This window comes from Balaenoptera physalus (assembly GCF_965194825.1).
Source record: "Balaenoptera physalus genome assembly, chromosome: 11".
NCBI lineage: Eukaryota > Metazoa > Chordata > Mammalia > Artiodactyla > Balaenopteridae > Balaenoptera > Balaenoptera physalus.
Window position 1 is genome coordinate 39,386,422 of NC_138896.1, and position 23,718 is coordinate 39,410,139.

The window sequence follows — 23,718 nt, forward strand, 5'->3', positions numbered from 1 at the left end:
CCGCCCCTCCAGGCCGGTGCCCGCCCCCCTGCGCGCCCCGCCCCCTCCTTCCCCGCAGCCCCCACCCCCAGTCCCGGCTCCTCAACACAAACTTTCCGTCCCGCTCGCTCCCTCCTCCGCGCCCGGCGCCTCCCGCTCCAGCCCGGCTCATTCCGCACATTCCGGTCAGCCCCCTCCCCACGACCCCCCTTCCCCGGCCCCCCTCTTCGTTCCCTCGGGCCCGGCGGAGCCGCCCGGCCGGAGCGCCCCCGCGAGATCGGACCAGGTAAGCCGGGCGGACGCCGGGAGGAGGCCCTGCTGGGAGAGGTGGTTTGGTTGGTTGGTTCTGGGTTGGGGGGGCACTCGAGGGGGGCTGGTTCCCAGAGCTATTGTCCAGCCTGAGCCGGAGCCCCGGATCTGGGTGCCGGGAAGTTTAGAGGAAAGGGGGGGAAGCCCTCCGGGAAGCCCCGCCCACCTCTCCCACCCCACCCCCATCCCCCCCCAACCCCCCCGCGACCCGGACGAGTTGTTCGGGGGAGGTCGGGGAGCCGGGAGCTTGGCCCCGGTGCCATCGCCTGGCCCAACGTCCGCCTTTGGGGTGTCGAGGTCGGGGTCTGGGGGCCCGCACGGTCTGGGGGGCCTGCCACCGGGGAGCTCCCAGTCCCGGGCCCCGCCGCCCTTTGGACTCCCAGCTCGCGCTCTCTCGGAGCCCGCTGGGCCCCAGCTCCACGCAGGCCTCGGGCCCGGCCTCCCGGCGCCTAGGCCGGCTCCTGCGCGCGGTGCCCGCAGCCGCGCCGGGTCGTGGAGGGTGTCTGGCAGCAAAGCTGCGCGCCCTGGGCGTGTGCCCCCTGAGGGGCAGGGGCTTAAGTTCCCTCCAGTTCTGCCGCCTGCGTCGGGGTGGAGTTTTCGGAGTTCCAGCCCTGAGCTCTGTGAGCCTGGCTCTAAAGGGGGCTGGATTTGGGGCCTTCTCTTCGCCACGCTTCCTCAGAGCCCTAGTTTAGACTTCAGAGGGTTTGAAGACCGCTTGTCTCCTCTAACCCTAACCCCCCAACACTACCCCCACCATTGTCTGTCGTGCCCTTTACTCCTGCCTGGGGAGGGAAGGCCGGGAGTGCCTGTCTGCGTCTGGTTTCCAGCTTAGCCAGGCCGCACGGCAGTGTCATGGAGACCCCACTGTGTCACCTTTCCAGGAGAGGGGCCCTGATCCAGGGCTGAGAGATTCTTTCTGAACAAGGGGGAATGAGGCGCTGGGGTAGGGCTTCTCAGGGGGCACCTCCTTCTGTGTCTTTACTCGCTCCAGGTAGAGGCAGAACCAGGTCAGGCCTGGACTTGTAGCCCAGGAGAGCAGGGGGTGGGGATGGGGGCTGGACACAGTTCAGAGGGGCTGGTGCGAGCCCACGGCGCCTCTGTATATCCGGCCTCCTGCAGCTGATTCTGTGTCCAAATGTTCCACCCCAGTGCTGGGGGCCAGGGCGCCTCCTTGGCCAGAATGCTGGGGGCAGCCTGAGGCAAGGAGGGAAATCTAAAGTTGCCAGAAGTTAGAGATTTGGGGGAATTAGGTATTCCTCCCTTCCAGATTCTTGTAGCTCCTTTTCCAAGACCTCCCCCCAGCGGTGCCACCACAGGACGTGGTTCTGTGGTCTTTCTGGATCCCTAGGAGATAAACAGATGTATTTTCTAGGACTAGGCTATATGGTGACAGTGACTTCAGGGGCCCTGGATGCCCCCTCCTCAGAGAGAGGCTGGGATCCAATGGGAGTCTCAACCTTGTGGGCCTTCCCCCACCACCATCCCCCCAGGGAGGGAACAATAATTAATGCTAATTAGCGCATTTGGGCAAGGGAATGGCTGAGTAGGATGGTCGGTGATTGGCAGGACAGAGCTGTGTGTGTGTGTGTGTGTGTGTGTCCTGGGCCCTGCTCCCACCCTCACCCTCAGGTTTGCAGACCTTGGTACATTCTGACAGTTGGGTAAATATTAAAACAAAAAGGAGACCTCTCAAACAGAGGAGGTCAAGAAATTAAGAGATGTGGCCCCAGCTGGGCCTTTAACCAGTTGTGTCATCCTGGTGGGCCTCAGTTTCCCTGTTTGGAATCCATGACTTCTCAGGTCCCTTTTCTCTGAGCTTCCCTCGGAGTCTCTGTCTCCTAATCAATCGGCCTTCCCTCTCTTCCCATCATGGAACCTGAACCTGGTGGGGCCTGGAGAGGTGAGTAGGTGACCCAGTGGTCTAAGAAGAAGGCGAGGGCTAACCAGGGGGTGACTGAGGGCAGCTAAGCCAGGTGAGAGTGGCTGCAAAGGTTACAGGCAGCAGGTATCAGGGGACAGGGAGGCCGGTGGAGTCCGGGGAACTGCCCTGGGAGGTGGCAGTGGGGTCTGGCAAGGCTGGGCAGGGTAAATGGTGTTCAGAGGCCGCCTGGATGGCCGACCCCTCTCCCGGATGCCTCTAGGGGCTCAGGGTGGAAGTTGGAAGGGAGTGAAAGCTCCCAGTCCTGTCCACCTCCTCACTCAGGAAGGGAGAGGAGCCTAGGGGCCGGCTGACAGGGAGGACAGTGGGGGAGGGAGCTGGTGGTGCCAGGCCCCAGGGAGCCAGGGAGCCAAGAGGGCTCCCAATGCTGCAGCTTTCTGTGGAGGTGGCCAGGAGGTCGTAGTCTCTGCTTCCCACGTGGGCGCTGCAGGAGCTGTGGGGCCCGAGGGGTGGCCTTGAGGGTCCAGGTCTCCATGGCCCTCTGGGGCCACCCTGGGGCCATGGCAGGAGCTTCTCTGCTCAGAGCTGGGGTGGAGGCCAGCAGGTCACACTCGGCCCTGTCCCCGTGGCCTCGCCCTGCCCTCCCCTCCCCCCTGGTGTGCCAGCCTAGGGTGGTCTGCAGGAGAGGCCCTGCCCCTCCAGGGAGGACTGTGGAGGGGAGAGGGCTCTGCCTGTCCGCTCAGGGTCCCACAGGGGACTGGGGGCAGGAGCCAGAGAATTCTGTTGCTCTGCGAATCCCCAAAGCCTCGGCCCCTGAGGTTTCCTAGAGTGCTGATTGCTTCCTGTACTCCCTGCCAGGCCCGACAGGACAGGAAGTGATAGAGGGAAACGAGAGTGCCACTGTGTATGCCGCTGGATGTGTGTGAGAGAGAGAGAAGCCGAGTGGGACACTCTGTGTGGGTGACGCTTGGGGGGTGGATGCAGGTGGGGGGAACTGGGTAAAACCAGTTTGTGTGTGTGACTGCATGTGAGAGCAACTGTATGCGACATTGTGACTTTGTAACATTCACGTGTGAGAGAAGCTATGATATTCTCAGTGTGTGACTGACACTGCAGGTACATGAGGGAAACTATGAATGATGTTCTTAGTGTGTGACTGACGCTGCGTGTGTGTGTGTGTGTGTGTGTGTGTATGTGTGTGTGTGTGAGGCTGTATGGGGGACCTGTGTGTGTGAGGGGCCATCACATGGGGTATGTTTATGAAAGACACCGTCTGCTTGACCAGCAGTGTGAGCTCACACTCGTGTCTGGATGGGATTCTGATGCTCCAGGTGTGTGAGGGACATTGAGATTGTGTGATGCCGTGTGTGTCAGAAGCAGAATGAATGACACTCTGTGTGACGTATGTTGCTGTGGCATGCCTATGTATGGCGCAGTGTGAACAGCAAATGAGGTGACCTTGGGTTTGTAGAAACTGATGGTCTGTGTGTGACTATGTATGACACCACGTATGAGAAAAGTTGTCACAACATGGTGTACATGTGTGTGTAAGGGGGAAACCGTTGTGACACGGTGGACTATATCCAGTGCAGCAGGCGTGTGCTGAGAAGCTGTGGCAACAGCTGAGTGTGAAATCAGGCGTGTGGGTGAGACTGAGCACGAGAAAGAAACTCCGCACATGGAGGGACAGTGCTATTTGTGGGGTGTGACTGAGACCGACTCTGTGGGTGGTCACATCTGAGATGGTTTGCGACTGTGGGGCAGTGGAGGTGACATCCTTCAGGACTGTGGCATATATGGTGTGGTTTGCCATGTATGATGAATTTGGGGGACTGTCACCCCAATGCATGTGGTGTCTACGTGGAGGACCACAGAAAGAAAACTGTTGAAAACAAAGAAAGAATGGGACTTCCCTGGTGGTCCAGCAGTTAAGACTCCGCACTTCCAGTGCAGGGGGCACGGGTTCGATCCCTGGTCGGGGAACTAAGATCCCACGTGCCGTCAGCATGGCCAAAAAAAATACAAGGAAAAAAAAAAAACAAAGAGAGAATGTACTTAGTGCCGCTGAAGTGTGCACTTAAAAACGATTAAAATGGTACATTTTTGATTACGTATATTTTATCACAATAAAAAAAGTTAAGAAAAAGAAATAAGGGAGATGCAGGTAACAGTGAATGTGCAGGACAGTGGCTGTGAAAAGGAGTGTGTGCGTTTGATAGAGAGGAGGCGCCCACGGAAAGCCTGTGTGTTTATAGACGACATTGACATTGTGACCTTCCTGAGGGGGCAACTGACTGAGGGACCAGTGGCAGCTCAGTGGGTGATCCAGAGTCCAAGGGGCCCTCTGACATGTTCACTGAGAACTGTGAAACCCAGTTCCACCCCTTGGCTGCATCCCCGCCCCCTCCAGCTTGGATCCCTGGCCTTCCTGGAGTGGGATGAGATGAGGAGACAGGACAGTCTCAGAGTGGGGGTGAAGGGAGGTGTGGGAAGTGGGCCCCTTCTCCCTGCAGGAGGTTTGAGGGCTCTGAGTCTCTTCCCTCCCTCCCTCCCTCCCTCCTACACTGCTGGAAGCAGGGGTGACAGTGAGGATGAGCCTTGGAGAGGGAAGCCTGGGGGGCTACCCTGCCCCATCTGCTCCCCGAGGAGCCCGCGCCCTAGGAGAGGGGGTGGGTGGGTGCAGAGACTGGATTCCCAAATTGGAAGCACATTAATAAGCTGGGGAGGGGTGGGGAGCCCCCCTTCACCTCCCCCCTAGTGGGCTCTGCAAATTGCTTCCTCCTGTAAAAATCTCGACCCTGCTCCAGGGAGGAGGGTACTCCATCTCCAGCCTGGCAGGGTGTGGTCACTTGGCAGGGTCCCTCAGGGGTCCTTGGCCTGCAGGTGGGGGAGGCAGACACCATCCCCATCCCGCCTGCCCTGCCCTCCCATCCCAACCAGAGCACGGCCAGTTCTAGGGTGGGAGCCTCTGGCAGCTGGAGAACAGCTGGCCCGCTGTGGGGGTGGGTGGGGAGGAAGGAGGGAAAAGCAGAGGGGGCGGGGAGGCTCCCTTAGCCCTCATCTACGCCTGCCCCATCCTCGCCCCCCTGGCTGGTCAGCCCAGCCCAGGTTTGGGGGCAGGGCATTCAGGATGAAACTGCTGATTTCACTAATCTTCCCACACTTCGAGTGATGTTCTCACTCAAAGTGAGAGCACTTTGAGGGCTGAAGTCCTGCAAGAGTGGACAGCTGCTGCCCGCTAGACCCAGCACAGTCACCGGGCTCAGTCCGACCTCTCTGCGGGGCTGGTGCCGGGGGAGGGGTGCGGGATGCAGACACCTGCCTGGACTTGCCTTTTCTGCATCCCCCACCAGGCAGAAGCTCGGGTGGAGCCCAGGTTTCAAGCCCGTCCCTCCCCCTGCTTGAAAGGCGGTAGAGGGCTGGGTGGTCTGGAGGCTGCGGGGCCCTGGGGGTGAGGGCCTAGGGCCTCTGCAGCAGCCCCTGCACTGGCCTCCGCCCCTGGAGCTGTCCAGCCAGTTATTCCAGCAGGTCTGGCCCCAGGGTGGGGAGTGGGCAGCAAGGTGCCCCTTATCTCCCTCAGGGCCCTGAAGCCTGCTCACCCAGCCTCCTATCTCCTACCCGGCCACCACCCAGAGGCACCTTCTGACCTCAGAAGGCCCTGGGAGAGGGGAAGCGGGTGTGTGCTGGTCAGATTGAGGGTAAAGTTAGAGTGAGAACACAGGAGGTCCTTGGGCTGTGCAATACCAGGGAGATGGGAGGTCGTCCGAGAGGAGGGCTGGAGAGCAGATGGGCCGGGAGTGGGGATGTCCTGGATGCGGCCCTGTTGTGGTTGACCCCAGCCCTCAGCCCCCAGCAGTGGCTCCCCTGGTCACTCCTTCCCCCTAGGTCTGCCCCAGCCTCTGGGTCTTTCTGTCCGTGGCTCCCTCTCTCTCTCTCTCTCTCTTTCTTTTTCTCTCTCACCACCATCTGGTTTTCCCCTCCCTCACTGCCTGACTGTATCTGAGTTTAGTGATTTACCCCCTTCATTTGTGTGTCTCCATCTCCTCCATCTTGGTCTCTGTCTTTCTGTCTCTGTTGGTTATAGTCACTCTCTCCCTCACTCTCTCCCCACTCCCCCCAATGTCTGTGGATCTCACTCTCTCCAGCACTCTACCTGTTCCGTATGTCTGTCTCTCTCTGGATCTCTGTCTCTGTCTCTCCCTCTGGGTCTCACTCCAAGATCCCCTCTCTGGGTCTCTGTTTTTGTCTCTCACTCTGTGACTGTCCTGTCTCTTTTGTCTGTTTTCTTGTCTGTCTGTCTCCTGCTCTCTTCACCCACCCCCAGACTCGCCCACACTGTGTCCCCCTTCCCCTCCTGTCTATCCCAAGCTCCACCCTCTTTGCCCCTCACTTGGGTCTTTCTCCCCCTTCTCCCATCCCTACTGGTGGTGCAGCCCAGCAACGCAGAGGTTCTAGACACCTGGGCCAGCGTCAACGAGCAGATGGGGGGCTGCCACCCCTGTCAACCCCTCTCTGTAAAGGGCAGATAAGACCCGACGCTGGGCTGGGGCTGCCTTCCCCTGGGGCCTGCCCTCTGACCCCAGGCAGCCCCCTCCACCACGCCTGAGTCCCGCATTGGCCTCAGTCCAGCCCTGCAGCTGGCTGAGGAACCCATAGCCTCCTCCCTGCCCCCCGCCTGAGTCCCAGTGGTTTGGGGTCTAAGGAGAGGAGGGTGGCCCACTCTCATCTCTGTCCTCATCCCACAGCAGTAACTCTGGGAAGGCCAGAGCAGCCAGTGCAGACTCCTTGCACTGACCTGCTGCTGAGTGATGTGGTAGGACAGAGACCCCAGTTCAGCCCCCAGCGGGGCTCAGCTGCCCGCCTGCCATTGCCCACGGGTGTGCCTCGGTCTGGGGGTACAAATATTCTTATTGGGGTGTCCGCTTGCGCACCCACCCAGCGTACTGCACACACGTGCTCCCGTGCATGGCTGTGTGGGGTGGGGGTCACCTGCGGGCCCCTGTGTGGGTGCCTCTCCCCACAGGGGTGGTCCTGGAAAGTGAGTCTTGCATGTGCCTGTGAGCCAGCGGAAGGGATGGTGGTCCTGCTTCTCTCCTTGACTTGTCCTTGTGGCCGCCCCCTGGGCTCCCCTCCCCCTCACCAGCTGCCAGCAGTCCCAGCCAGGGGCCGCCGCCCCGCCCCCCCAGTCTGTCCCAGCTCCCAAGCACTGCTGTGTTCGCCATATTTGGCCACAGTGCTCCTGCGGGGGGCGGGGCGGGGCTGACATCACCCCGAGAAGGGGGGGCCACTCCCTGGATGAGGGGAGGCGGGCACAGACTTGGGGGAGGCAAGAAAGTTGCTTTGAAAAGTCTGGGGCTGCCAGGGCCCCCCATGCGCCGGGCCCCTGCTGCTGTGAGGGAGGCCTCAGGAAAAGATTTGGGGGGAAATCGGTTGAGGACTCTGTTGGGAGGGGTCTTAGCTCATTGTAGTCCCTCTCCTGCCTCCCCTCTAACGCCCGCCTGTGGCACTGTCAGACTTGGGGCATGGGGGTGGGGCGGTGGCTTGCCTCCCAGCTAGCTCAGTATAGGCGCCGCTGTGTCCCCCGGCATCCCACCCCTCCCCCCGACTCTTATTACAAGAACTTGCCCTCAAGGGGTTGAGGAGGGTATGGGGATGAGGATACAGCTTGCCGGGGTGAGTAGAGGGGTGTGGCCCCTCTGACCCGTCAGGAGCATGGCTTCCTCTCTCTCTGGCTGCCCGCTGGTGTGGTGGTCTTGGAGGCCTCACAAGGAAGGGTTACAGTGGTCTGGGGGTCCTTGAAGTTGCTCCAGCCACCTGTGCTGAGGGGGACCCTGTGGTCTGGACCCCACTGGGCATTCTCAGGTGGTTGCCATGACAGCTGGGCCTCCTTTCCCTCTGCAGATGGTGGGGCTTCTTACCTTGGTTAAGAGACTGAAGCTAGATTGCCTGTGTTCAGAACCCAGCTTTAGCACTTACTAGCTGTGTGTCCTTGGGCAAATTGCTTAACCTCTCTGTTCTTTGGTTTCCTCATCTGTAAAGTATAAGTAATAATAGTATCTACCTCATAGGTGATTGTGAGGATTAAATGAGTCAATGTGTGTAAAGTCCCAGACTAGTGCCTGCCATATGCAGGTGCTGTCATTCGTAGTAAAGTTAAATGTAAACTCTATATCCATCTGACATTCAGGCCCCCAGGCCCTCCCCATCCCATGCCACTAGCAACTACCTTCAAGCCTTCCAAAGCGAAGAGGTGGCCCCCACAGGGAAAATCCCCACCCATTTGGCAAGACCTGGATTCTTGCTTGAGGGGAAAGAAGTCTCTTCCCCAGCTTCTGATGGGGTCTCCCACTCTCCACCCTGCTCCCCCCTTTCCCTACAGCCCTGAGCAAAGTCCTGGGGTCTAGCCATCTGGGGCTCTGGGGCTCCCAGGACCCTGATACACATTGGACATGTGGTTCTGAGGCTGAAGGGGGCCGGGGGGGTGAGCCTTAGGGCTGTGTGTGTTGGGGGACTGTCTGGGTGTGATCTACTTTAATAACCCAGCCTGGCCTGTGCAGGGAACTCAGAGTTTACAGAGCCCTGGCCCATCCACGATGTGGGCCAGGGCAGGGGCCAGTGTGTGGGTGGTTTATGGGCTGCTGTGGGGCCGGGAGGTGCAGGAACAGGAAGTGGGATGGAGGAGTGGGTGGGGTTGAGCAAGGCTGTCGGCCAGGCACCTTCTCAGCTGCTCCCTTACCAGCCAGTGTCGCTCCCGTCTCATGATTCCTGGGGCAGTTCCTGCCCTGAGTTTAGGTTCCTTGGCAGGGTTCTCACGAGTTATCTTTTGAGGAAGGCAAAACTGTACCCTTCCTGGGTCTGGGACCCTCCTCAGGCCACAGCGGGTCCTTGGCAGGATTGCACTGATGCTGGGGGGAGAATGAGGGGTGGGGGTGGGGTCCCTGGTTGGGGATCCTGATGACAAGGAGGAAGAGATGGCAGAGCGAGAGCCAAGGAGCCCCTCTGAGAGCCGCAGAAGCACTGGGCCCTGCCCCTCGTGGTCCTCCTCTCCGCCCATCATGGTGCCTTTGGCAGCTGCATGGCCCTGTGAGCCTGTTTTCCTCATCTGAATAATGGGCATCACTCCTTGCCCTCCCTGCCTTAGTTTTGAGGATTGAATGAATATGAAAGTACTTTTTCCCCACAAAAGTACTGTGTAGGTATAAGGCATTGTTATTGTTGCTATTGATCACCACCAGGCATCGTGGTTGGCACTTTGTCTGATCTCATTTCATTTTAACCCTCACAACCTCAAAGGAGACCTTTCCTTCGTTTTACAGGACTGAGGCTCAGAGAGGTGAAGTAACTCATCCAAGGTCACACAGCACTGACTAAATATAACCTCTGGTCGCCTCCACCCCACCCTGGAGTACCTGCCCCGGGGGTGGAGATTGCTGTGGTCTGGGAGGACCCTGCCCTAACCCCTCTGTGGTCTGGGAGGACCCTGCCCTAACCCCTCTGCGTCTGCCCCCCAGGCTCAGGCTGCCCAGTGGGCTCAGGCCCAGAGCCCAGAGCCCAGAGCAACCAGCACAATAGCGTCCAACAGCTGGAATGCCAGCAGCAGCCCCGGGGAGGCCCGGGAGGATGGGCCCGAGGGCCTGGACAAGGGGCTGGACAACGATGCGGAGGGTGTGTGGAGCCCGGACATCGAGCAGAGCTTCCAGGAGGCCCTGGCCATCTACCCACCCTGCGGCCGTCGCAAGATCATCCTGTCGGATGAGGGCAAGATGTACGGTGCGTGTGGGGAGGCACAGGGACCCTGGACTGGACTTGGGGAGGCGGTCCAGCCCTCCTCACCCCTCCCCCTGCTCTCTGCCCCCTCACCCAACCGGTTTGGCGAAGTCCTGGAGGCCGCCAGCCCTGAGGGCGGGCGGGTCTGGGCGTGCAAGCCTGTGTGTCTGGATCCTCCTCATAAACAGGCCAGGCTTGCCCCCTCCACCAGAGCGCAGCCCACACGCCACCCCACCCCCGACCGCCCCTCCTCTCCTCGCCCCGGCCAGCCTGGAGGTTTCGGGGTGACTCAGTGGGCCCGGGAAACTGGGTCAATCCGGTGTGTTCCAGGCTGGGCCCAGGAGAGGGTCCCTCTCCTGGGAGGACGTGGGAGGATTCTTCCAGAGGGGTGAGACCTGGGGTGGGATCCCAGCAGAGAGCAGTGTTTCCCACTGGCGAGTTCCCTCCAGAGAACGGGGGTCGTGGAGAGGGGCCTGCAGAGTGGTGGGAGGCCCACACTGTGACAGGGCTTGCGTGGGGAAGGGCGCTGGAGAGACAAGGGGACTCCCTCACTCCTCACACCCCCTCCCAAGTCTGCTGCTCTCCTGGCCCCTCTCTTTGCCACCTTGCCCACCTCCCGCCTCCAGAAGGGAGCATCCACCCTGGTCCATCCCTGAGAGGGCTCTCCCAGGGCTGCATTTTTGGGATAACTCAACCCTTTGGGGCCTGACTCCTTGCCAGCTCCCTCCAACCCGCCCCGACAGCCTATGGCTGGGTGAGGCAGGCCCTCAGCCTGCCCACTCCCAGTGTCCAGCACAGTGGCGGGTGCAGGAGGGAGACAGCTGGGCTGCCCCGTGTCCCCTGCCCCACCGCCGTGCCACGCCCACCCCCAGCCCCAGAGCCCCACTCACGGGGCAGGCAGATGTTCCAGGCCGCCTTCCATAGGGCGGGGGCCGCCTGCCCCCACTGCTCCCTCCCAGATGGCTGGGGCAGCCCCACAGGGTATTTTTAGACAGGGCGGAGGGAGTGGGGTGGAGAGGGGCAGGCAGGAAGGGAGGAGCAGTGGGGCCAGTTCTGTCATGGAAGAGGAATTTGGAGAATGCGGTCCTTCTGGGGAGGCTATGGGGTTGGGGGGCAGGGGGCCTGAATTTGGGGGTAAGAAGTATACACGCTGAGGATGCTGACACATGCTTCACCGTGCGTCCCAAGCACCCCCCTTTACAGGGCCATGGCCCCTGGATGCCGGCCAGCCTCTGGGCCCCCAGAGGGTCCCTGGTGCTGAGCAGAGCCCCCACCCCAAGTCTGACGGGCTGCACTGGGAGGGACAGACACTAGTAACCAGTGACATGGGGGTGACAGGTTCAAGGACACGGTGACATGCTCAGTGACACATCTTGACCCAGGCTGTCAGTGTAGGAGATGTGTTGGAGACCATCTGGTCCTTCCTGCCCGTTTCACCAGAGAAGGGCAGGGACTTGTCCAGGGTCTCCCAGTGGCAAGGACAGCTAGGACAGGAACCCAGGCCAGAGTTCTTACAGACGCACAGAGGGACGCGTGCCCAGACATCTCCCTCTCTCTCTCTCTCTCTCTCTCTCTCTCTCTCTCACACACACACACACACACACACACACACACACACACACACACACACACGAGCCCTTACCCTCGGAGGTTTGGAGCTGGTGACAGCACGGAGAGGAAGGAAGCACTGCCGGGGGCTGGGATGAGGGGCCCAGCTGTCCTGCAGCCCTTCGGCCACACCTGCCCCTGTCTGTCTCGCAGGGAAACCTGTCAGGCTGCCTGACATTGTTCCACCTCCTGCTCTGCTGCCCCTCCCCCAACAGCAGCCCCCCCAGGTCCTGGAGGCGGTGGGGGGAGCTCTGGGTCTTCCCCACCATCCTTCACCCACCACGCTTGTGCCCCTTAGGTGGGGTGGAGCGAAGAGAGTGGGGAGAGAAAACAAGAGCAGCGTGTGCGGGAGGGGCCTGGTGTATTTCCAGCTGGTGGGGGGGTCTCCAGCCACCAGGGGTCCCCTTTGACCACTCCCCATTTTTTCCTGTCACCCCAATCTAGGCCGAAATGAGTTGATCGCACGGTATATTAAATTGAGGACGGGAAAGACTCGGACAAGAAAACAGGTAAAAGATGATTTACGCTGCGGCCCCTCTGCCCACACACACTCTCTCCCCTGCCTCTGTCAGCCCCTTCCAGGCCGAGCTATCCCATTGCCCTGCCCACCTCCTCAGAGCCACCCCCTCGCCCAGCGCACTTCCCTAGTTCCCCGACCGGGGATCGAACCCATGCCACCTGCATTGGGAGTGAGGAGTCTTAACCACTGCACCGCCAGGGAAGTCCCCACTGTCCTTTCTGACCCCCCTCCCAGACCTTTCATCCAGCGACCACAGATACGCCCCAGTGGGCAACTGTGGCAGCTGCATGTCACTGCCCTGAGTGGCTCACTGACCAGTCAGGGAGACAGACAGTTGGACAGGTGAGGGCAGAGCAGGGCAGCATGGCTGAGGTCAGAGCATGTACTGTCAGACAAGCATTGAACCCGGACCAGGGAGAGGAAGGGAGGAGGGAGGGCTAGGAAGGCTTCCTGGAGGAGATGACACTCAAGATGTATTTTTAAGAAGGAAGAGGATTTAGCCAGGCAGGAAAAAGGGAGAGGATTCTTCCAGGCTGAGGAAGTTGACTATACAAATAGTAATTGTAAGCCCATTCAGAGCTGACTTTGTATTAATTTATTTAGTCCTCATAGCAACCTTATGAAGTAGGTACAGTAATTATCTCCATTTTACAGGTGAGAAAACCGAGGCACAGGGAAGTTAAGTAACTTCCTAAGGTCACTCCGCGGGTAGGTGGTGGATCCAGGATTCAACCCACTGGGCAGGAAAGAGCCTTCCGTTAGCAGTGTGGTGTGTGGAGGGAGGGGTGGGAGAAGCTGAGGGCTGTGAGAGATTGAGCTGGAGGCCGGAGGGACAGGTTTCCCTGGGGGCAGCTGGGGGCCATGGAAGGGAATAGATCAGGGAGTGGCGCGTGGCAGCTGTCAAGGCATCTTGTCTCCGGAACACCCGAGGCAGTGGATAGAGAGGACCAGGCCAAGGCAGGGACCTAGGTCAGCAGCGGTGGCCTGGGCAGCGGCAATGGTGAGGGTTAGTGGTGGTAGGGACGGAAGAAACTGGTGATTTGGGAGACGACTGGGTGGCGGGAGAGAGGCAGGCTCTAGGCAGGGACCTGGAGAACCGAGGCCAGCTCTGGCCCTCAGCCCCCCAAACCTCCCTCTCTGGATGGGGTTTGGGCCTTGCACCCACCCCCGAGATCCTCACTGTCTCAAAGGAAGGTTCTGGGTCCACCCACCCAGTGCGGAAGTAGAAACGCTCCCTCATTGTTCAGGCCTTTATTAACCACTCTCCCTGGGCCAGCTCATGTTGTACGGCATTTATTCACTTAGCAAATCATTGAGCTACTACTATGCTTTCGGCACTAGGGATCCGGCGAGGAACTGGACAGACAAGGGCCCAGTTCCCTGGAGCCTGGGGCCACAGGAGGAATACTGGCTGATCAGCCCCCGGGTTCAAATACCTTGCTCCTATACCTGCGGGGAGGGGATGCCTCATCTCCAGCCTCTGTTCCTCAACCATTCAATAGCCGATATGTAGAACAGAGTGTATTTGTATAAGAATGTGCCGCTGCTGTTGCTATTATTATTACTGTAGTTATAAACAGAAAGCCATCCCAGGCACAGGAGGAGGGCACTGTCCCAGCGTGTCCTGCTTCACCCAAAAGACATGTTCGTAGGAATCAGTTTGTCAGAGCTGGAAGGGGCCCAGGGATCTTTAAGCGAGGCCCAGGGAGGGTAGCAGAGCCTCTTAATTCTGGGTCTAGCATCATACCTGCTCCTGGCCAGGTATCCCGAGAAGGCTTGGCTGTACGTTAACATTTTACAAACGAGCTGTCGGCAAGCTCAGGATTTTAAAAACCTCTGGCCTTTGTCATTTTGCAAGGGTGGCACTCCTCTAACTTTATTCTGTAGTAGAACTCTGATGTCTAATATCTCCTTAAAGGGGGTTCCTTCCTATGGTTGTGAGAACAAGGCATGTCTTTATGTGTCGCAAAGAGCAACCCGCTGACATGCAAGGTTTTTTGGTTGTTTTCATTTTACTCTCTGTTGAAAAAAAATGCAGTTTTCATTTTCTTTTTACAGCTACGTACAGCAGTTAGTAGCAAGTACAATGCCTCCCTATTGAAAACACAGCTAAATATTACATTAAGATTAAGTCCCATGTGACTTTCAGCTGTCACAGAGTTGACCATTTGGAGACAGTCTTCTGGGCTAAGGGTATATTGGTGGTGGCCAAGTGGGCTGTGGAGTCAGGCCACCTGGGTTCATCTGTGTGACCTTGGATAAGTTGCTTAACCTCTCTGTGCTTTGGTTTCATCATCTGTAAACTGGGAATAATATTAGTACCGACTTCTTAGCATTGCTGTAAAGGTCAGAGGAGTTGGTACATGTAAAGTGCTGGGAACAATAGTAGCTGTGCTCGGTAAACGTCAGTTATTGTCATGACGTGAAGTGATCGGGAATCTTGCCAGACATAGGTCTGAATCCTAGGCACCATGAGATGGCATGAGAAGCACCCGCCTAGGTTCTAACCAAGTAGCAGGGGGCTGCCTAGCATCGTGTACATAGTAACTTTTAGTCCATGATTAAAAAGAAAAGAAACTGTTTCTTTATGGAGATAAAAACAACTTGCGAAGAAAGCCAACAGCAATTGCTGATAATGAAAGTGTGAAGCAGCTTAGAGGATCCACCTGTTCCCTCGTGCTTGTTTCACCTAAGAGACACTTAGGTTCTCTGAGGCTGTGGGCCAGATCCTTGACAATGCCAAGGTCTGTTGTGCAAGCCCAGGGCGCACACATCCAGACCGTGACTAGCTCAGGTTTGCCAGGAGAGGGAGGCTTCAGGGAGGAGGAGCTGGAGAAGAAATGCAGTTAAAAGCACATACTGTGTACATAGAGATAGTGTACACTGCCATGTATTAGTCCGAGGAGAAGGAATGTGTACTGGGGGAGGAAGCTGCATGAACAAAGCAGGAGTCAGACCAGGCCAGGGTTCATAGGCCAGCAAGCTGGTGGGTTTCTCGGGAGGACTTAGGCAGTGGTACAGGGGAGACCTTTTGTAAAGGATTTTGGGCTTGATGTATAATCTGGTGGCCAACAGGAGCATTATGGCCGTGGCTAGCCTCTGTGATGCCAATTAGAAAAAAAAGTGTCTCCTCTGAGGATACCAGTGAGAAAAAGTCACCCCTTTTTGGAAGAATACAAAGATGCTCTTCCTCTGTTTTTTACCAGTCATCTTTTATTGGGTGTTAATTCTCAATTAGGATATGAAAGGATTCAGGGCTGCTGGGCAAAGGTCAGGAATGCAAAGTGTGCCCTTCACACTGAATGCAGAGTGTGCCCTTCACACTGGGACCTCTTCAATGGTACTTGCGTGGCCGCTTGTGTTTGAACTCCTTGTAAGAACAGCGGTAGTTGAAAAGCATGTAAGCTGCCAGCACCATAGAAAGCCCAGCGAAGCTCCCTTTCTTTACACTGACATACTTATTGTAATACTGGTAGTAACCTCTTTGAAATGCTCCAGCAATGCCTTTAGGGGTGAGATCCTGCATCAGTATCCAGCTTGGCAGCTCCCCTATTTTGACATCCAGGAGCTTCTCTTCCTTCAGTGGTATGACTGATGCCATCTTGGATTCCTGGGTCTCTCTTCCTCCACTTTAGATGCAGCCGTGCACCAGGGCACATAGCTTGGCCAGCAGAGCTTGGGCTGGATTTTAGCCCTCACTGGGCCAGGTGCTCTTATGCAGTGAACAATCTGTACAACTGTACATGGTGGTCCTGAAAGCCACAGTAGGCTCTTGATCAAGACAGGGCCAAAAGAGAGCAGAATTGGCAGGGCCAAGGTGTGTCTGCCCACAGGGGCCCCACGGTTGCCCCTCTTACATTTGGTCCCAGAGATGAGGGCTGGGATGCTCCTTGCCCGTGGCTACCCTGTGCTATGCCTCCTCACTGTCTGTGTTTTCCTCTCTGGCTGGGCGCGGGGCGGCCCCTAGGTGTCCAGCCATATACAGGTTCTAGCTCGGAAGAAGGTGCGGGAGTACCAGGTTGGCATCAAGGTACGTTGGGCGCCTGACTGGGGCCTCCAGCCCTTCCTCGGCCTCTCACTCACGGCGCCTCTACCACTTTCTCTGCACAGCTCAGGCCTCTGCCTTGGCTGGCTCTCTGGCCCCACTGTGCCTCTTTTCTGGCTGAAACTCTGTTCTTGCCTCTCTGTTCTTTCTGTTCTTTTTCTCTTTCTCTCTCTCTCTCTCTCTCTCTACAGGTCTCTAGCCACTTGCAGGTTCTAGCCAGGCGGAAATCTCGGGAGATTCAGTCCAAGCTGAAGGTATGGGGTCCCCTGCCACTTGGCCTGGCCCTGCCCAGACCTGATGCTGCTCTCTGACCCCAGCCTGGGACAGGGAGGAGCTCCCTGAGGAGCTATGGGGGGCAGCAGGGGGGTCTCAGAAAGACAAGCAGCAGAAGAAGCCCATTTGCCACTTCAGAGTACACAGGGCCAGAGCCCCTGGAGAGTAAGCAGGAACCCAAGGGGACAGTCAGCCCTACAGCGAGGGAGAGGAAGACCACCTGGGGGCCACTAAGGCCCACCTCTCTTCTTCTCCATTTTCCTTTTCTCCTTCCTCCTAACTGCTGCTTGCTAATTGCATGGGGACTCCAGGTGGGCAGGGAGGAGACACTGGTGGGGACTGGCGGGCATGGCCATTCCTTGTCTTGGACGCTCAATCCTGGCTGCTCTGTGGCTGAGGATCTCAGAGCCTTGGGTTCATGGCCCCGGCCCAGGTCAAGGCCCCTGTAGGCTGCATCTTCTTCTCCCTGCCCACAACTGCCCAGCAGACTGGGCCTCCCGCCCCAGTCCCCACACCTATAGCACAGTACACGTGGACAGACCCAAGGGGCCCCAGCTTGGTCCACCATCTAGATCTCCAGCCCCTCCGCCCTCATCCTACCCTTTCCAGGGCACGCACTCCCTCTAGGTGGCAGTGGGGCTGGGGGAGGGTCCACAGCTACCTCTGAGCTTCCCTGCACTCCTCAGGAACTGAGAGCCAGGTGGGCATTGAGAGGAGGATGGTGAAATGACATGTCCCCCCACCCCATCTGGCCCTCCTCTGTGTCTCTTCTAATCCATTCTCCTTCTCTTCCACAGGCCATGAACCTGGTAAGTAGCACTGCCCCTCCCCAGGGGGTGGGGGGCAATGGAGGGGAGAGCACCTAATATAGGATTTTCAAATTATGGATTGTGAAATCAATGTAATAGGCTTGCAAACAGAATTTTTTTAAAAATGCATTATAGGGACTTCCCTCATGGTCCAGTGGTAAAGAATTTGCCTTACAATGCAGGGGACATGGGTTCGATCCATGGTCAGGGAACTAAGATCCCACATGCCACGGGGCAACTAAGCCCACGCGCCACAACTACTGAGCTCGCACGCCTCAACTAGAGAGCCCGCGTGCCACAAATTACAGAGCCCGCGCGCTCTGGAGCCCGCACATCACAACTACAGAGCGCACACGCTCTGGAGCCCATGCACCACAACTAAAGAAGAGAAAACCCGCACGCCACAACTAGAGAGAAGCCTGTGTGCCTCAACTAAAGACCTGACGCGGCCAAAAATAAATAAATAATAAATCTTTTAAGAAATGGATTATAGTGGTTCTCAAGCTTTCACATGCATGAGAATCACCTGGAGGGCTTACGAAGCCAGATTTCTCGGCCTCACCCTCAGAGTTTCAGATTCAGTAGGTCTGGGCTAGGGCCTGAGAATTTGATTTCTAACAAGCTTCCAGGTGATGCTGGTGCTGCTGGTCCGTGGACCATACTTTGAGAACCACTGATGCAATAGAAAATATGAGAGTGCGTGACACACAAAATAAGCAAAATAAGGAGAACTGTTTTGGCTTATACTGGGTTATGGAGTAAAACAGTTTCTTATTGTGGATTGTGATCAGAGGGGTGATGTACACAGGAGACGGCCTGGGGGGAGGCCCCTGAGGCAAGCCCCTGTCTTGTCTCTGGCCTGGCCTGGGGCTCACAAGGCTCCTCCCCTCCTCAGGACCAGGTCTCCAAGGACAAAGCCCTCCAGAGCATGGCGTCCATGTCCTCTGCCCAGATTGTCTCAGCCAGCGTCCTACAGAACAAGTTCAGCCCACCCTCCCCTCTGCCCCAGGCCGTCTTCTCCACTTCCTCTCGGGTACAGGGGCCCTGGGAAGTGGGACTGGGGTGAGGGAGTGCCTTTAGGGTGGGCCGGGGTGGGGGTCCTGGATACTGAGAGGCCCTGGGCTTCTTCCCATCTCTGCAGTTCTGGAGCAGCCCCCCTCTCCTGGGACAGCAGCCTGGACCCTCTCAGGAGTGAGTATGGTGGCACTTCCTTCCCACACCCTCTTCTTTCCCCTGGCAGCCACGCTGGACTTCCCCTCCCATCTGGGTTCCAGCAGCAGCTGAGCAAAGTCTTTGTTCAAAAATAGAGGGTTGGAGAGTGCCAGTTAAGAGAGCTAATGCATCTGTCTGTTCATTCATGTGTTTGTTCATTCATCAACCACTTGTCATCCATCTTACAATTATTTTTCACTCAGTTAATCTCTGAGTCAGTCTTTCATTCAGCAAGTCAGGTAGTCAAGTATTCTTAGCTCCTTCAACCCTTAGATGACTTTCTTCCTAAGGCACGCCCTCAGTTTAATGAACAGCTCTGCAGGGTGGGTTTGAAATGCTGCATTAAATGTGCACATCAGTTGTGAGATGCAGCCAGACTTCATAAAGTTAAAACGTGAAGAAAACAAAAAGCTTGTGAGTTAGCTGGTCAGCATGCATTTCTGGGCCTCCACAGGAAGGCTTGGTGGCTTCCTATGTGGGGTCCCAGATGAGACCCACGTGACTGGGCCAGGCGGAAGGTGGGGAAGGGGGTGACCCTCTAACCAGCCCATGCTCCTGTCTGCAGCATCAAGCCCTTTGCACAGCCAGCCTACCCTGTCCAGCCACCCCTGCCACCGACGCTCAGCAGTAAGTTCCCTGCACAAGGTAGCCACCACCTCTCCCTCCCTCAGCAGCTGCACCTCCGCTCAGAAGAGCTGGGGCCAGACTCGTGTGTGTGCACATGTGCGTGTGCGCGTGTGTGTGAGTGCGTGTGTGCGCGCGCGGGCTGGGAGGGAGGAGTGGCTGGCATCTGTAGGGGATTGGGACAGGCCAGGAATAGCCCCCTTACCTTTCACAGTGTTGCTTCCAGAACTCTGCTACAAGTACACACCACTAAAGGTGTTAAATTGATATGTGTATGTATATATAATTCCTTCAAGGGAAATACACCAAAATCTTCAGAGTTTTACTTTCGCTAGGCGTTAAGATTCTGGGTAATTTTTATTTTTACGTTTTTCACTTGTCTATATTTTCTGTTTGGACACACATTAATAGTGACATGAGGGAAAATCCACTGATGTACACTATTAGGGCCACCATACACGGTGCTGCAGGCTGTGCACTGCACAAGGACACCTGGCAGGGGAGTCAAAATCCAGGCCGTGTTCCCGTCCAAAAGGGGCACCATTCTCCAGCTCGCACACAGGCTCTGTGCGGGGGTGGGGGGCGGCTCTGTGTGTAGCCGCACACCCGCCCGTGCAGACGAGGGTCCGTCTCCTCCTCCCAGGTTATGAGCCCCTGGCCCCGCTCCCCTCAGCTGCTGCCTCTGTGCCCGTGTGGCAGGACCGCACCATCGCCTCCTCCCGGCTGCGGCTCCTCGAATATTCCGCCTTCATGGAGGTGCAGCGCGACCCTGACACGGTAACGTAGGGGGTGGGGCAGGGTCTGTGCGGTCCAGGGTCACGGGGTTGGGAGGCCATAGGCCAGGTCTGTTCCCTTGCAGCCCCCCGCTCCCCCTGGGCCTGCACACTCTCGAGCTCTCCTGACCCTGTACTGGGCCCTCCCCACAGTACAGCAAACACCTGTTTGTGCACATCGGCCAGACGAACCCCGCCTTCTCAGACCCGCCCCTGGAGGCGGTGGATGTGCGTCAGATCTACGACAAGTTTCCCGAGAAGAAGGGTGGCCTGAAGGAGCTCTATGAGAAGGGGCCCCCTAACGCCTTCTTCCTCGTCAAATTCTGGGTGAGCTGCCCTGGTCCCTCTCTGCTCCCAAGGGTCCCCCCAGATGTGCGGTGCACCCAGGCCTACCCTACCAACCCCCTCTCCCCGGGCCTGTGGGCACTGTGCGGGCTATGCCCCCAGCCCCAGGGCGGGACGCCTCCCTGGGCCTCGCGCAGCACCTTAGGCCGCCCCGCCCCCTCCTCCAGGCCGACCTCAACAGCACCATCCAGGAGGGCCCGGGCGCTTTCTATGGGGTCAGCTCCCAGTACAGCTCAGCCGACAGCATGACTATCAGCGTCTCCACCAAGGTGTGCTCCTTTGGCAAGCAGGTGGTGGAGAAGGTGGAGGTGAGTGGGGGCCCGGGGGGCAGGGCGGGGGGCAGGCCAGCCGAGCGACGCCTGACCCCAGCTTCCGCAGACCGAGTACGCCAGGCTGGAGAATGGGCGCTTCGTGTACCGCATCCACCGCTCGCCCATGTGCGAGTACATGATCAACTTCATCCACAAGCTCAAGCACCTGCCCGAAAAGTATATGATGAACAGCGTCCTGGAGAACTTCACCATCCTGCAGGTGTGGAGGTGGCGGGGGGGAGAGGGCGGCATGGGGGTCATGGGAGCACCCCAGGCACAGGGGCCTCGAAGCAGGGGTGGCCAGACCCATTCCTCAGAGGAGGAGACCGAGCCCCAGAAAGGAGAAGGCTCTGCTCAGCCCGCACGCCCCATGGCCCTGTGCCGCCTGACCTCCCGCATCTTCCTACCCGGCCCCCAGGTGGTCACGAGCCGGGACTCCCAGGAGACCTTGCTCGTCATTGCTTTCGTCTTTGAAGTCTCCACCAGCGAGCACGGGGCCCAGCACCACGTCTACAAACTTGTCAAAGACTAGGGTGCCCTCCGCCCCCACCACCACAATCCAGGACGAGCATCTTCTCCACACACCTGCCTGGCACCCCTAGGGGTCCAGGACTGAGGACTCATCCACCCGCCAGGCCTCAGGCCCAGGACCCAGGAGGCCTCCCCATCTACCCTGCACACACACTCCCTGCCACTGTTCTGCGCTTTAACTGAGGGAGAAGAGAGGAGGGCTCAGCGGCGGTGACGCGGACCACCGTACCCAGCTCTGCCCAGCCTCGAAAGACTGGGAGGACACCTTCGAGCTCAGGCACGCGTGGCCGCTGGCCCCTCGGGACTGTGACGGGCGGGTGAGGGCAGAATGGAGACCAAGGGAACCGGAGTGCGGAGGCCCCAGAAGGGGAGTGTCGAGTTGGGGTCAAGTTGAGAAGAAGAGAGAGGAGCCCACACTTTCTGTGCGCCTGCTGTGTGCCAGGCCTCGTGCAGGCCGCCAAGTGCCTTGTGCCATCCTCAGACCCTGCAGGGCAAGCGTGGGACTCGGTATCTCAGTGGAGGGACCTGTGGGAGGGGTGGGCGGAGTTGGAGTCCTCGGCCCGGCGCTGCCTGTCTCCTAGAGCCCAGGTTTATGCTACCTCCCTGGAGTGGGGGCAGGTCTGCACTGAGAGGCCAGCTGGCTGGATTGGGGGCCCGAACAGACCACCTCCTTCCAGAGCACGGGGGGCTCCTGTGCGGCCCTCAGAGCTGCCTGACCCGGGTCTGGTCCCGAGCTATCCAGCAGCCTCCCGATGGGCGAAGGCTTCCAGGGGCAGGCCCGGGCCCGAAGCAGGCTGGAGGGTCAGGTGGAAGGACGGAGTCCCAGCCCCTGGGCAGGCCACTGGCCCAGGGACAAGGGGTAGCGGAAGAGTTTGGCATTTTCTCTTGCCTAAGACTTGCGTCTGGTGGTGAACCCTCGGGGGGCACCTGTCCCTTCTGTCTTCCCCACGTCAGTCTCTCTGGCCTGGAGCAGCTCCCCACACCCAGTCCTGGGACTGAAGGTTAACCCTTCCCGGGCAGCCCCTTGTCAACACCCAGGCTCCTCCGCCCCCAGCCCCGTCCTCCCGCTGCCTGTGGGTATTTATGAGTTTCGTATGAAGTACTGTGCCCCTTCCTCCCCGCGCCCGGCCGCCCCTGAGCTTCCTGAAGGTCCTCACAGTTTGCATATCGCTCAGGCCACCTCCAAACCCAACCTAGGTTTTATAATGTATATTATATATTTGTTGTGTATTTTTTAAATCCAGCTGTGATGGGTTATATCATAAATGTGGCGCAAGGCTGGCGCAGGGGCCCTCAAGGCCCAGCTCCTGCTTAAAAAAAAAAATTAAAGTTATTTGTTTGTGGGTTAGTCGTGTGACCAGTTGTGTGCCAGACCTCTGGGTTTGGACAGCTTTGGGTGGGCACTCCTCGTGGGTCAGGTCCTGGTGTGTCACCCCACCCCACCCCGTCTCTGCTGGGGGGCCCCAAGCGCTACCCACACTCAAAATAGACAGGATTTGGGAATTCCCTGGTGGTCCAGTGGTTAGGACTCCGCGCTTTCACTGCCAAGGGCCCGGGTTGGATCCCTGGTCGGGGAACTAAGATCCCGTAAGCCGAGCAGCACGGCCAAAAAAAAGAAAAAGAAAATAGGATTCAAGGGTCTTGTGAAAGCTTTGCCAACTCCAACCTTTCTCCCACCCCTCCTGCCGTGAGTTGAGCACTGAAGTGTGGCCAGCACTGGCCTGAGCCTTATGTTGCCTTGTCTCTTTAAGTGAAGTGACTTGCCCCAGGTGACTTCAATACTGAGATGGGCCCCCTGTTAAATCCCCACAGTCCACAGTGGCTACTACTGGTTCTCACTGCCCCATCCTCACTCCACACATGAGGAAAGAGCCTCAAGGAGGTGAGTGCTCCCAAAGTGGATGGCTGCTAGCGGGGGCGGGGCGGGGCAGGGGGCGGGGGAAGCTGGACCCCAACCTGCCCCTGTCTGCCTGGGAAAACCTCTCCCCTCTGAGCTGTCCTGTGCTCACACGGCCGGGACCACAGAGTAGAGGGTGGGGGACGGTGTCCTCAGTGGACATGGGTTATCAGAAATTCAAATTTAACTGGGCATCCTGTATTTTCATTTGCTGAATCTGGCAACCCTACTCTAGAATCTTGTCTTCTAGATCATTCTGGTCCAACCTCCAATTTTGCAGATGGGGAAACAGAAGAGGTTAAATGCTCTTCTCACTCAGCTGTCAGTGGTAACACCAGGATTTGAACCTGGTCTTCTGACTTTAAGCTCAGGCACTTGGTATACTATTAAATAATCAGGCGGCCTTTTGTCTTGGTCCACTGCATTGGACCCAAGACTGTTGCTTGCAGGATGGGGAGCGTGCCTGGAGCCCCAACCAGGTGGGAGGGGGTCCTGGAGATAGAAATGGTTTATGAAAGACCCACCATGTGCTAGGCCTAGGGCTGGATGCAAAATCCAGTCTCTACTAATAGGTGATTGTATCTGTTGGGTGCTTGAATCATCATCACGTGGGTTGCCTTCATGCTCCTGGAGTAAACAGCCTCCAGGTGATTTCTATTGGAATAATGTAGGTCTCAGGCAGAAATATCAAGAAGTGAAATATGGCTGGCCTCCTCACTTGCCACCCCCCACCCCCATATACGAATGTAACAGATACAGGGGCACAGGGGCGGGTGATAACTACATAGTTTTGAGGTCTCAAAATAGGGAAGGAACCAGGATAAGAAGGTGGGTCC

General features: G+C 57.9%; 1 protein-coding gene and 1 pseudogene across 4 annotated transcripts; one reads left to right on the plus strand and one right to left on the minus strand.

Moving 5' to 3' along the window:
• Positions 1-9,803: 9,803 nt before the first annotated feature.
• On the plus strand, positions 9,804-22,333 carry TEAD3 (TEA domain transcription factor 3). 3 transcript variants are annotated; one of them, XM_082412667.1, is made up of 13 exons: positions 9,804-9,937; positions 11,987-12,051; positions 16,030-16,092; positions 16,299-16,361; positions 17,178-17,189; positions 18,085-18,222; positions 18,331-18,380; positions 18,967-19,028; positions 19,669-19,802; positions 19,952-20,125; positions 20,311-20,451; positions 20,522-20,674; positions 20,873-22,333. In XM_082412667.1, the coding sequence occupies exons 1-13, from the start codon at positions 9,931-9,933 to the stop codon at positions 20,984-20,986; spliced, it is 1,176 nt and encodes a 391-aa protein (XP_082268793.1). In that variant the 5' UTR covers positions 9,804-9,930; the 3' UTR covers positions 20,987-22,333. The 3 variants fall into 3 exon arrangements, with proteins under 3 accessions (XP_082268793.1, XP_082268794.1, XP_082268795.1); XM_082412668.1 differs by having other exon boundaries at positions 19,699-19,802; XM_082412669.1 differs by lacking the exon at positions 16,299-16,361.
• On the minus strand, positions 11,942-16,023 carry LOC309637687 (ATP synthase subunit f, mitochondrial pseudogene; annotated as a pseudogene). The gene has a single exon. The product of its transcript is annotated as an ATP synthase subunit f, mitochondrial pseudogene (transcript).
• Positions 22,334-23,718: the final 1,385 nt, after the last annotated feature.

What these genes read in the sequence shown, in the direction of transcription:
- TEAD3 (XM_082412667.1), top strand. An exon ending in AGGTGGTGGAGAAGGTGGAG is followed by an intron (nt 20,452 to 20,521) that starts GTGAGTGGGGGC and finishes CAGCTTCCGCAG; the next exon opens with ACCGAGTACGCCAGGCTGGA. An exon ending in AGAACTTCACCATCCTGCAG is followed by an intron (nt 20,675 to 20,872) that starts GTGTGGAGGTGG and finishes CCCGGCCCCCAG; the next exon opens with GTGGTCACGAGCCGGGACTC.